A 12,726-nucleotide genomic window follows, 5' to 3' on the forward strand; every position below is an offset into this window, starting at 1 on the left:
ATGTGTGGGATCCCCTAGGCAAACTATCCAGGGATTTTTCAACGTGCTGTTGTGGAGCAGAGAGAGAGCTGTGTCCAAAGCCTATACTCATAAGGATATGCAGGGCTAGATCTTGTTCCCACTGATGCAGATGACAAAACCTCCGCTGAGATCAGGATAATATCCTGTGTTAACCACAATGACGGGTATGTACACTGTCTCAACCGGTTCTTAAGACTTTCCATCCAGCATTTTGTCCCAAATGGGATTCAGGATGCCAACGTTCCCCTCTTTCAAATGGCCCCTTGTGACATGCGACTCATAGGGGTGCCAACTTTCTACTTGCACAAAACCAAACACTCTTACCCCACTCCTTCCCCACCCTCCTCTGAGATCCCAGCCTGCCCCACCCCTTGTCTGAGGCCCCACCCCCACTCACTCCATCCTCCCCTTCCTCTGTCACTCGCCCCACCCTCACTCGCTCCTTTTCACCAGGCTGGCTCAGGGGGCTGTGGTGCGGGATGGGGTGAGGGTTCTGGCTGGGGGTGCGGGTTCCGGGGTGGGGCCAGAAATAAGGAGTCCAGAATGTGGGATGGGGCTCCAGGCTGAGGCAGTGGGTTGGGATGTGAGAGGGGGTGAGGACTGTGGCTGGGGGTGTGGGATCTGGTGTGAGGCTGGGATGAGGGCTTTGGGGAGCAGGAGGGTGATCCAGGCTGGGACCAAGGGGTTTGGAGGGCTGGAAGGGGATCAGGGCTGGGGCAGAGGGTTGGGGTGCAGTGGGTGTGAGGGCTCTGGCGGAGGAGTGGGCTCTGCGGTGGGGCTGGGGATGAGGAGTTTGGGGTGCAAGAGGGTGCTCTGGGCTGGGATTGAGGCTTTCAGAGGGTGGGATGGGGATCAGGGCTGGGGCAGGAGGTTGGGGCATGGGGTGGGGGCTCAGGGGTGCAAGCTCTGTGTGGCGCTTACCTCAAGCAGCTCCTGGAAGCAGCGGCATGTCCCCCCTCCAGCTCCCATGTGGATCCACGGCCAAGTGCCACTCCCACAGCTCCCATTGGCTGCAGTTCCCGGACAATGGCAGCTACAGTCAACAGCCCAGTCAGCGGTGCTAACCGGAGCCGCCAGGATCCTTTTCCGGTCTAAAACTGGTCACTTGGTCACCCTAGCGACTCAACACAGAACAGCAACCTCCAGGGAGGCATGGGGAAGACGTCATGTGGGGAAGTTACTAATAGACACAGAGGAATCCAGCGTAAACAGGGCTGGAGCAGAATGAAAAGCACACTAACGGTGTGGCTGCATTGCACCTGGAGAAGTAATTTCCGGCTTGGGTAGTCATACCAGTGCGGCCTCTGATCAAACTAGTCTAAAAATAGCCGGGTAGCCCCAGCGCTTTGATTAGTGGGATGGGCTTGTCCCCCTCAAGTCTGGCCCTAGGGGTTCAGATAGACTTATGCTTGGGGCAGCCAGCCCATCGCACCATCACTTCTATTTTTGACCTCCTTGCTCATCAGAGCTAGCAGGGGTACGTGTATTCCCCTCCACAAAGGGTCAGGCTGTGCTCCTCCCCCTTCCCTCTTGTGAATAGGGTTGCCAGTTTTGGTTGGAGGAATTCCTGGAGGTTCCATCCCATGACATAGTCTTTAGTTAAAGCTTAATCTTTCATTCCTGGAGACTCCAGGCCAATCCTGGAGCATTGGCAACCCTATCTGTGAACAATGGGTCAGTCTGTGTTCTTCCTCCCTCCCCTGTAACAATGGGTCAGTTTATGCTCTTCCCCACCCCTCCAGTGAGCAATGGGTCAGTCTCTGCGCTTTCCCTCACCCCTTGTACAATGGACCAGTCTGCTCTGTGCTCCTCCCCCTCACCTCAATGAACAATGGGTCAGTCTGTGCACTTCCCCCCATTCCTCTTGTGTGCAATGGGTCAGTCTGCTCTGTGCTCCTCCCATCCTTGCAAGTTGTGAAACACCAGGAAAGGGGGAGGGTGTGTCCCCCGGTTGCCACTGCTCCTCCAGGCCCTGGGCAAGGTGAGTGAAGAACCTCAGGAGCAGCAGAGGCTGCATATGTGGGGAGAGTAAGAGGAGGTGCAGAATTCTGTGGCTGGGGCACATATGAGAATTGGAGACATAACATTGACTGATTTGGTGCTGGGGTACAGAGTTGTGGCTGTGGGACCTGAAGCCCCAGGTTCATTGATGTCTGGGCAGTGCGGCCAAAATCTCATTTCTCGCTGTAAGTCAGCAACACTAATTCTCTCTCTCTCTCACACACACACACAGAAAAACATTATTTAAAAAAAACCAAACTCATGATTTTAGAGCTAATCTCATCCCCCTCCTCATCCCCAGGACAAAGGAAAATGGAGCTGGATGGGGTCAGACAAAGGGCTTGGAGCAAGAGAGGTCTGAACACAGAAACACAGCAGCAGGGGCCTACAGAGGAAGGGGGACAAGAGGGTAGAGCAGTGGTTCCCAAACTTTGGCAACCTGTGAACCCCTTTCACTAAAATGTCCTGTGAACCCCCTCCTAAAAATGACTAGGGATAGTCTCCTAGACCTAAGTATAAATTATAAAAGCAGCGATCTTGGAAACATAAAACTTGTTTTTATGACATGCTTATTACACACTATTTATTATTAATTATCATTTATTGTGACAGTATTTTTATTACATTATGAAAATGGCCGCACATGTCCAAGCTCTCACTTTCATAGCTTGTGTCACTTTGAATAAGCCTGTTATAAGACAAGGCTCCTAGGTTTCATCAAGGAGTATCAGATGTGAAACAGCATGAAGGTATTTAAGAAGCCAACTCAAAGAGTTCCTCCTACACAAGCATTCAGGTCTTGAGCAGTCCAGGCAAACAACGCACGTTACAACAAAGCTTAAACTTGTTCTTCATAATAATTTTAAAAATAATACTAGCTGCCTATTTAATATTAAAAACAGCAAAAAATATCCACCTCCTTTTCCATTTCTTATAAGGAGTCTTGAAGTTTAAATCTCAGTGTGAGAGAGATGTTTGCTTTGATCTGCTTAGATCTTGGAAGTCCAGGAGCTCTGGGCTGCTGACTCTTGCTGCCCAGAGTTTCTAGGGACAGCTCTGTCCACCATTAGGGAATTTTTCCCCAAGAACCCCTATAACATTTCACGAACTCCAGTTTGGGAGCCACTGGGATAGGGGAAGGATGGGTGCAGCAGTGCAGGAGGAGCCTGGAAGTGAAAGCAAAAAAGCAGCTGGGTGGGCTGGTAAAAAGAAGGGAGGCTGGGGGGACCAGGCCAAAGAGACCTGGATCAGAAGAGTCTAGGGTATGGGGAGATAGGGGTCAGGACATGGCAAAAGAGAGCAGAAAGGTACACGTGAGAGGGGGGTCAGGTTATACATAGAAAAAACAGGAGCTGGGAACAGGAACAGCGCAGGAAATAATGGGACAACAGGCAACGGAACAAGAGGGGGAGAAGCATGGAAACAAGCAGATGGTGCATGATAGGTCAGGACCTAGGGAGAAAACAGGAGGGGCTGTGAGAAACAGGCGGCTCCAGGCACCAGCGCTCCAAGCATGTGCCTGGGGTGGCAAGCCGCAGGGGGGTGCTCTGCCGGCGCTGCAAGGGTGGCAGGCACGTTGCCTTCGGCGGCGTGCCTGCGGGAGGTCCGCTAAAGCCATGGGACCAGCGGACCCTCCGTGCTTGGGGCAGCAAAATGTCTAGAGCCGCCCCTGGTGAGAAAGGCCAGTGGAGTACAAGGAGCCAGGACTGGGTGACACACAGAGATGTGTCCTGAAAATATGGCCAGAAGACCCAAGGCCTACACGGAAACAGAGCAGAAGGGAGGAGATAGGAACACAGCAGGGGTGGAGTAGGGTGACCAGATGTCCTGATTTTATAGGGACAGTCCTGATTTTTGAGTCGTTTTCTTATATAAGTTCCTATTACCCCCCACTCCTGTCCCTATTGTTCACACTTGCTATCTGGTCACCCTAGGTTGGTGAGAAGCGGAATAAGAAGGATTGGGCTGGGATTCAGGAAAATAGAGCAGGATGGGCCAGGAAACAGAGAAATTTGAAACAGGGCAGGAGGGAAACTGGTCAGTAGGGAAGGAAAAATTAGCACATGGGAAATCTGAGGATAGGGGCCTAGAACTTGAAGGAGAAGGGGTCTGGTGCTGGGGAATGGGCGTAGGATCGTATAGGATATGGACCAGAAAGAGGGGGAGCTGGAAAAAGAGAGCCCATGATGCTAGGAAATAAATGGACCTAGAAGGTGGGGACCCATCAGGAACAGCTCTAGCTATTTTGCCAGCCAGGATGGAAAAAATTTTTGGCATACAGCCCCCACGAGGGACCGATACGCTACTCCCACCCCCCAAAAAGGCCAGCCAATCAGAGTGGCGAAGAGTCAGAAAAAAGCGAAGTGGTGCACCAGAACAACGCCCCCCTGGAAGTTGGTGTCCAGAGCAACAGCCCTGCTTGCCCTCCCCTAGAACAGGCCATGTGGTCCAGGACCTGGGAAGGAAGAGCAGGTAGGGCCAGGACAGGGCTGATGAGAGGATGGAGGGAAGTGGGGAGAATTGTACCGGGGCCCTGAGCATGGGATGGGCCCAAAACTTCTGTAACTGGGGTGAGGCCCCAGAAAACATGAGGTGCTGAGGCCCCAAAGTTCTGTCAACAGGCCTACCACAGGCTAAGAGAAATGGAGCAGGAGAGGCTGGGAAACACTCATAATCCTGATGGTATCACCAGAGGGCATCAGGGAGACACGAAATCCTGATTAGTGGCCATTCTGCTGTTGCAGGGCACAGGCTGCTGTCTATCTGGGCCTGAGCCATGCAGACAGAAACCCTGTAGAGCAGCCAGCTGCTCATACAGCCTGTGGAGATAGGAGCTTTCCCACCTCTCACTTTCCCAGGTGGCAGGGAGGTTCCTCCTGTAACCAAGGCTCTCAGAGAACACAATGTACAATGTAAGGATGGTTTTTCTGGCTGCAGAGCACTGGCCACTTTACTATCAGCGCAGAGAAACTGCTGCAGCTTGAGTTGCAAAGCAGGATACCTCCCTTCCTGGCTAGCACATCACTCATCCATTATAGTGAGGGAAACATGTAGTTTCTCAAAGATGCTCTCTGCAGCTGTGGTTAAAGCTTGTCCTAGCCGACATCCTGAGTGGTTTGATTGCTGCTCCAGAACATGCAGTCAGGTGTATAGTCCTACCCTTCCCACACACAGCTCTCAGGGGCGTGCTCTACTGAACTGTTCACTGCTTGGCAAATTTTGCAGCCAGGGGAGGGGACTCAGAGAAGAGTTTGGCAGTTGTCACCGTGGATCAGCAGCAACTATGAGCTCCCAAAAGCCCTGACCTTCCACCCTGATGGGGTGCACTAGTATCTGCACAGGCAGCATTCAGGTATGGGTTGCTGGGGGTGCGGGTACAGGGAGATACTGTGAACCCGTCTCAGAGCTCTCAGAAAGGAACTGCAGGGTCAGTCTGAACCTCTGGTGGGTAAATCGGTCCTCTGGTGGGAAATGGTGGGCATGCTGCTTACTCAGCAAAGCGTGCCCTAGAATGGATGTGGTGCTGGTTCCTTCCCCCCACCAGGCTGCTGCTCACCCTGGTTTGTCTGAATATGCCCATCCTTATGAACGTGCTGCTGGATGTGATTCTGCAGAGATGTGGAACCCACCCAGCCAGGCCAAAATCTATAGCTAACATCTGCCAACATAACAGGCAAGCCACATGGATTTCCCCAAAGCTGTTAAGCGGAAAATATTTCCCTACACGTGATTTCAGCTTATGCTGTTTAGCAGGTATTGTACTCTGTGCTGCCATTGAGGTTGCTAAACACAGCACTGGATGAATCTCTAGCACCCATATTGCCCCCAGTGGCCTCTTATTCTGCTAGAAGCAGTGTCGTCTTCTCCCCCATCATCCCTGGTGGTAGGTATATTCTCTTTTGGGGTATATTCCCCCTCTTTACGCTCAGGAGTACCTTGTCCCATGTTACTTTGGTCATCAACATCGGTAGCAGCAACTCTTTCGTTTGTAGACCCCCTGCCACAATGAGTTACCCAGACAGGAACCCGACAGTGAAAACTTCTGCATCCTGCTCTGGTGACTAGCCAAGTGACCACAGCACACCCTGTGTACTCATGTTCCTGCCCAGGAACGAGTCCCAAAAAGACAACTGTTCCTTTGCAGCATATAATTACAGTCCGTTTGCATATTGCTTGGCTGTGGTGCTAAACCAGGGGCATGATGATCTCTAGGGAACGGCAGCCTTTGTCATCACCTACTGTGGTCAGAAATAAGTCTTTTTGACAACCTCGTCCACTGGAGCCCTGAGCACTTCTCCGACTCGGTATGAGTGGGTCCAGGTCTGTGCGTGAGGCGCTGGAATGGCGGCTAAGAGTGGGACACAGCTTCAGTTAACACAGCAGGAAACCAGACTTAATGAACAAATTGGGGAGACTCATAATCATTTTGTGATTAATCCCTGGAGAAAAAGGGGAAAGGCCTAAATGAAACCAATAAAATGGCAAGTCAAGATTGAGGTGCAATGCCACAGCTGTGAGGGCGGACTCTGGAAATGGTACTTTCAGGTCAGCACTGGAATAGCAGGGGGGCCTGCAGCAGAGCAGGAGCGAGGGGCATAAGCAGAACTGTGTGAGTGAAACATGCAGGCTTTCACGCGCCATCTCTGGGTCTCACTAGTGCTGCCAATTCTCCATTTTTGTTGTATTATCGAAATGCACTTTAAATCAACCTCACTTCCACTGAAAAGTTTAGTAGTAATAAAAGGGAGGCCAGAAAAACCCTGGCAGGCGCAGACTCTGTTTTCATTGACATTTTAAATGGTTATTTTTAATAGTACGTTTAACTAATGCTAACTTATCCATGGGAAGAGAATTTGGCCGTTAACATTGGCATCTGTTTAACAAACTGAGGCTCTGCATTTGGTGAGGCATGAGTATAACACCAATAATATTACTTGCTAACAGCAGACTCATTAGCATTAATTGATGCGTTTACTACCACATAGAGCATCCTGTATCTATGAGAACATTTACTAGATGTATCTTATTCTCACTGGGAAAAGTACATAGGACAATATTATCGTCGGAGTAGTAATATCAGCAAATGAGTATTTAAATTAGCAGTATTCATTGTAACCCAGGACCTTCAGAAACGTAGGGAAAGTGACAAGATGGTTGAGGAGATTATGCCTGTAACATTTTCCCACTGGAGCTCTAGGAACACAGCTATAAATGAGTTTCAGGGGGATCATGACCAAAGATGCTGGGAACACTGTAAACAAATTTTCCTCACAAACATTTCACAGTTCAGCAAAGACTGGCATGCTCTGCTCAAGAGAGGCCTTGTCAGAAAGGGTAGGGTACAGGGAAGGACTGAGGGGCATGGGATCCACACACAAAGCTCTGCCTACGACAGGAATAGCAAGGGGGGCTGCAGGGCAGGAGTGAGGGGCATTGGCAGAGCTGTAGCCCAGTACTAGAATAGCAAGTAAGGGGCATTGGCGGAGCTGGGTGGGGAGCCCAGAGCTGGAATAGCAGGGGGGCTGCAGGGCAGGACTGAGGGGCAGTGGCAGCTGTGTGGAGAAGCTTCTATAGTCTGTGCAAGCTCCCCCACAAATCCCTTCCGGTGCACCTCATTCCGTCCCTGAAGCACCACATTGTTTGCCCAGACTACATCTGCTTTACCAGGCTTGTCTTCATGAGCACAGCTGACTAAATTCACCTGTTCTAAACTCCTGTCCTATTTGACAGCTGATTTACAAGACAAGGATTAGAAGAGTAAATCAGCACCTAATGCTTTCTTATTCCTTCTATATTTGCTGTAGACATCAATGCATGGAGGAGTTAAAGCTAATCAGACTATTCGTGTCTCAAGAGAAATTCTGGGATGAGACACTGTGTAAATTGGCACAGCTGTACTGAAGTCAGCGGAGCTATGCTGTGATGATGCGGTTCTGGCGGGACCCAACTAAGAGTGCCAATTCAGGACAAATCGCTTAAAACAGGGCAGTTACAGCCCAAGGCTGGGGTTTTCTTCACCTCTAAGGCAAACCAAACCAGCCAGACAAAGAGGACTTTGGTCTCACCCCACTGGCTAACCACAAGTCACACAAGCAATTTCCTTAGACACTGCAGTCTCCCAGTATCACTACCAGTGCCACCTGTCCTGGGGATGAATGGTTATGAAAACCAACACCCCAGTAAAAGAAAAAGGTTCTCTTGATCCCAAAGAACCAAGCCCCAGACCCAGGTCAATATATAAATCAGATCTTACCCACAAATCATGCTGTTGCCAATCCTTTAGAATCTAAAATCTAAAAGTTTATTCATAAAAGGAAAAAGATAGAGATGAGAGCTAGAATCGGTTAAATGGAATCAATTACATACAGTAACGGCAAAGTTCTTAGTTCAGGCTTGTAGTCGTGATGGAGTAAATTACAAGTTCAAATCAAGTCTCTGGAATACATCCCCCGCTGGGATGGGTCATTCAGTCCTTTGTGCAGAGCTTCAGTTTGTAGCAAAGTCCCTCCAGAGGTAAGAAGCAGGATTGAAGACAAGATGGAGATGAGGCATCAGCCTTTTATAGTCTTTTCCAGGTGTAAGAACCTCTTTGTCCTTACTATGGAAAATTAGAGCAAAATGGAGTCTGGAGTCACATGGGCAAGTTCCTGCATACTTTGCTGAGTTACAAGGCGTATCTGCCTTCTCTCAATGGATCAATTGTATAGCTGATGGTCCTTAATGGGCCATCAATCAGACTAGGCAGAGCTAACACCAACTTGTCTGGGATGTCTCCCAGAAGCATAGCATAAGTTTGAAGTACAGACAGTATAGAGCCAATATTCATAACTCCAACTACAAAATGATACATGCATACAGACAGCATAATCATAACCAGCAACCCATAACCTGGTCTTAGACACCTTATATGACCCCCTTTACATAATATTTGGTGCCACTACAGGACCTTGTTTGCAACCATGTTCTGTATGGTCCCCGATTATATCAATAACCTCACACTATGCCACTTTACACAAGATGAGAATTTGGCCCCTTGTTTCTAAACAGCAAAACACATTGGACCTGAGTTACCACTGTGTTTCTCCAGTTTTATGCCAGTGTAACTGAGACATACTAGAGTGATGCAGCGCTGTATCAGACCTTTTGTTTTTATATCTACGCCAGGCACGTCCAACCTGCACCAGACCTCTGGAAAGCAGAGCAGGGCTCAAACCTAATGTCTGGCTCCAAACATCTCCAAACTTGGCACTTCACATCAGGATCTGGACCTGAATCTGAATTCAAACTTCACAGCTCATAACAAAACCCAGACACTCCCAAATTTTGGGGACATTAGAGTCAGGGAGGGATCCTTGCTTTGTTGTTGAGGCACAGCACTGTGGGAAGTCTTTTCTGCTGTGCTTTTGTGTCCCACTGGATATGACATTGATATTGGTGTAAGGGTAAACACAGAGATCAAGTGTAACTGGGAATGGGCTATAGACATCTGGGAGTAAGCATTTGCTGCTGTTCCTAGACACGGGTCAGGATCCAGAACCCTTGCCATCCATGCCAATGGGGAGGGAAGGGGGCGGGGACGGGTCATTCTGAGACAGCCAGATCAGAGTAATGGAGGCTGATTGCAGCTGAGTGATCATGGACTTAACAAACCAAGGAGCACTAAGAAGACTGTCCGGAGGGAGGAAAAATTACAGCTGAGGCACTTTGTGCCTCTAATGATCAGCTCGATGAGATAAAACCAGCTCGAGACAGACAAATGGAAACTAGATTCAAGAGGCACTGAAAGAGACAAAACTTTATCTCCCATGGAGCCCAATGCACACTCACAGTCCCTCTCTGTGCACCCTCCTGTCTCTCACTCACCCCCCACTTGCATAATCACTACAGCTGGGAAAGCACTTACTCACATCAAACGTGTGACATGTGAGTTCACTTTAACAGAATCCTTTTTTATTCACATTGGCATGAAAGAACTCTTGTTTGCAAGAAAAGGAAAAGAAAGTCCCAGGTGCCCTTGTGAACAGAATCTGTCACCGCACAAGTGTTCATGTGAACTGAGGCACTTTCTCTAGGCACCTGAGTTTCCACTGGTAAAGTCCCCTAGGTGCCTAAATTTCTGCCAGTGGGGGTGCACACCGCCTCCTAGTTCCTGATGCCGCCTAGTTGCTCATTGCTTAGTCATGCCTAAACTGCAGTGAGATTCACAAACTAGGCATTCTCCTGCCGTCTCATTTATACGGCCTGAACAAGTGGGCATTCTCAGATCATACCTAATCCCCACAGACAGCAGCTGTGATAGTGGTGCCCCTTCGTACTCCATGGCCCGAGCTCGCATCTAAGATGTGGGAGTCCCAGTTCAGATCCCCCCTGTGCCTGATTTAAAGCAGGGACTGGAATCTAGGTCTCCCACCTTCCGGATGAGTGCACTGGCTGGGCTATAGGCTATGTTGGGCTGGATCCCTTTCAGTCTCTCCTATTGAAGCAATTCCACTTTGTAATAAATATTTCAATAGTCATTGGAGCAGGGCCTAGTCATTGGATCTCGGGTGCATGCCTTAGCCCCTAGGCTAACCAACAGCTGAAATGTACTCACAGAAACCAGTTTGTTTAGTAATTTCAAATAATGAGGAAATTAGTCAAAATCAAAGTCTGGTTGCGGTTCATATGTGAACTGAAAAAGGAGCTAAGGTCATTCAATAAATGGTTTGCAATGAGACCATCTTTTTCTCTCACGCACATGCACACGTACATGTGTACATCCCTCGTGCTCCTCGCTGCTTTAATGCTCTTATCTGCTTAACAGACATTAACACTACATTCCCCCTAACATCCTCAGAAGGCTTCTGTTGTTCTCTCTCCCTTGCTCCAGCATACTGTACTGTTCCCACCTCTCTCACAGGCTGTCTTTGATGAGCACGTGGGCAGTTTGGCTTTCATTCATTATGTATGAAGCCAGGGACCTCCCGTCTTGCTGCAGCTGAACCATAAAAAAATTTCCTTTGAAAGCAGCTGTAGGACATGCCAGAGGTGGGAGACCGCTAAATAGGTTGGGCTGCTGCAATATGGCAAAAGAAGAGGGAGAGGGAAACATCAGACCTGATTCTGTTTCCTGGCACCTTGTGTCTTTGTACACCCACTTAGCTCCGCTGCCCTTCTGATTCAGTATCGTTTTACACCCACCATGCAGAGGTGCAAAGTGGAGGGTAACAGAGAATGAGTCCTGTTGTTTCTTAAAAATTGAAAGAAGGGGAAGGAGAAAGGATACATTTTGGGGCATGGACTCCGCTCCTTTCCGTGTCCGATGGACCAACCCTTCCCTGTGTCTCATGGGATGCTGGCTCAACAGGTTTCAAGGTGGAGAAGGCAGAGATAAAAGAACAGCGATTTTGATTTCAGGTCCCAGTGAGGCTTAATGGCAGAGGCATGGCAGCCTTCCAGTGAGACCGGCGACTGTGATTTCTGCCAACCCAGACAAGGTACTCACTTGTGAGCCTCAGACCCATTTGGGATGGAAAAAGAGAGTGAGCTCCACTCCTTTCCAGCCATCCCTGCTTTAGTCTCTCCTCTCACCCTTTCTTCAGTACCTCTCTAGTCACATTGCCTTCGGATTACCAAGCAGATGGCAGGAGGGACACAACCACACGTACAGTCACAAAGAGGCACATATGCCTCCCCTCTCATGGGCGCACACGTGCACCTACACACAAAGGCCATCCATGCAAATCCACACAGTCCCAAGCAGAGGCACCCATACAGCCAAAGGGCCTACACACAGGCAATCTTAGCTCAAACTTCACATTAATATCACTACCAAAATGGAATCATACTATTTAAAGAGCACAATATAGTTCTATTCATGTCGGTGGCCAGCTCTCATTCTCCCCCTTATCTGATCAGCTTCACAGCCACACTTTGGTTTATTAATGTAGAGCATTTACATGAAAAAATAAAAAAAAACGCCGCTAATGAGTAAGTGCTTGCTGGCCAGAGTATATTAAAGTGAGCAGACCTTGATGTGGCCAATGCACAATACAGGGTGGTTATTGTCGGGCAAAATAGAAAGGGAACCCCACCAGTTTTGATGGTTGCAGGTTGCCATGAGTGCTGATATTATGTAGTAAAGCTATATTACATCAGCTTGTATGGTGGGGTGGGAAAGAGGACAAGTAGGAGGAGGTAAGAAATATGTAAAAAGAGTCCACAGCCAACCATATACATGTGCGTCATCCACCGTGTTGGCCAATCAAGGGACTGAACCAGGGACTTCCAGAGTTAGAAGCATAAATCTGCAGAGCTTGAGCTAAAGAGCCATCTTCTGGTGAGGGCTCAGCCTTGCATCCTCTGTGGACCAGGCACAGAGTGAGTGACAGAGTACACACAGAGCAGTGAGTGATATACATACAATGTGTGGAACATCCCATGGGCTCCCAGCCACTTTCCCAGTGTGTTGTGCAGGAGGCGGGAGGGAACTCACTGGATTTTGTTAGGGGAGGGGAATGTGCAGCTAGTGGCTCAGCAGTTACTTAGGTGAAATAATTTACCCCCTTTTCTTACAAGAAATTGAGCTGAGGATCTCTGCCTCGATGAACCAAGGAGCTAAAGGGGAATTATTTTTTTTCCAATCTAGCCAAGAGACAGAACTGGCCTGTAACAAACATAAGGGCAACCCTTTATTAAGGTGGCTGGACACAGACAAAGCCCATG

General features: G+C 49.0%; 1 protein-coding gene across 2 annotated transcripts in view; it reads left to right on the forward strand.

The window, feature by feature from the left end:
• LSAMP (limbic system associated membrane protein) overlaps positions 1–11,882 on the forward strand; it is a 747,548-nt gene extending 735,666 nt beyond the window's left edge. For both annotated transcript variants that reach the window (XM_050960834.1, XM_050960843.1), the window contains one exon: positions 11,419–11,882. In XM_050960834.1, coding sequence (XP_050816791.1) covers positions 11,419–11,435 — 17 coding nt within the window. In that variant the 3' untranslated portion in view covers positions 11,436–11,882. The remainder of the gene's footprint in view (positions 1–11,418) is intronic.
• Positions 11,883–12,726: the final 844 nt, after the last annotated feature.

This window comes from Gopherus flavomarginatus, chromosome 1, assembly GCF_025201925.1.
Source record: "Gopherus flavomarginatus isolate rGopFla2 chromosome 1, rGopFla2.mat.asm, whole genome shotgun sequence".
Classification (NCBI taxonomy): Eukaryota; Metazoa; Chordata; order Testudines; family Testudinidae; genus Gopherus; species Gopherus flavomarginatus.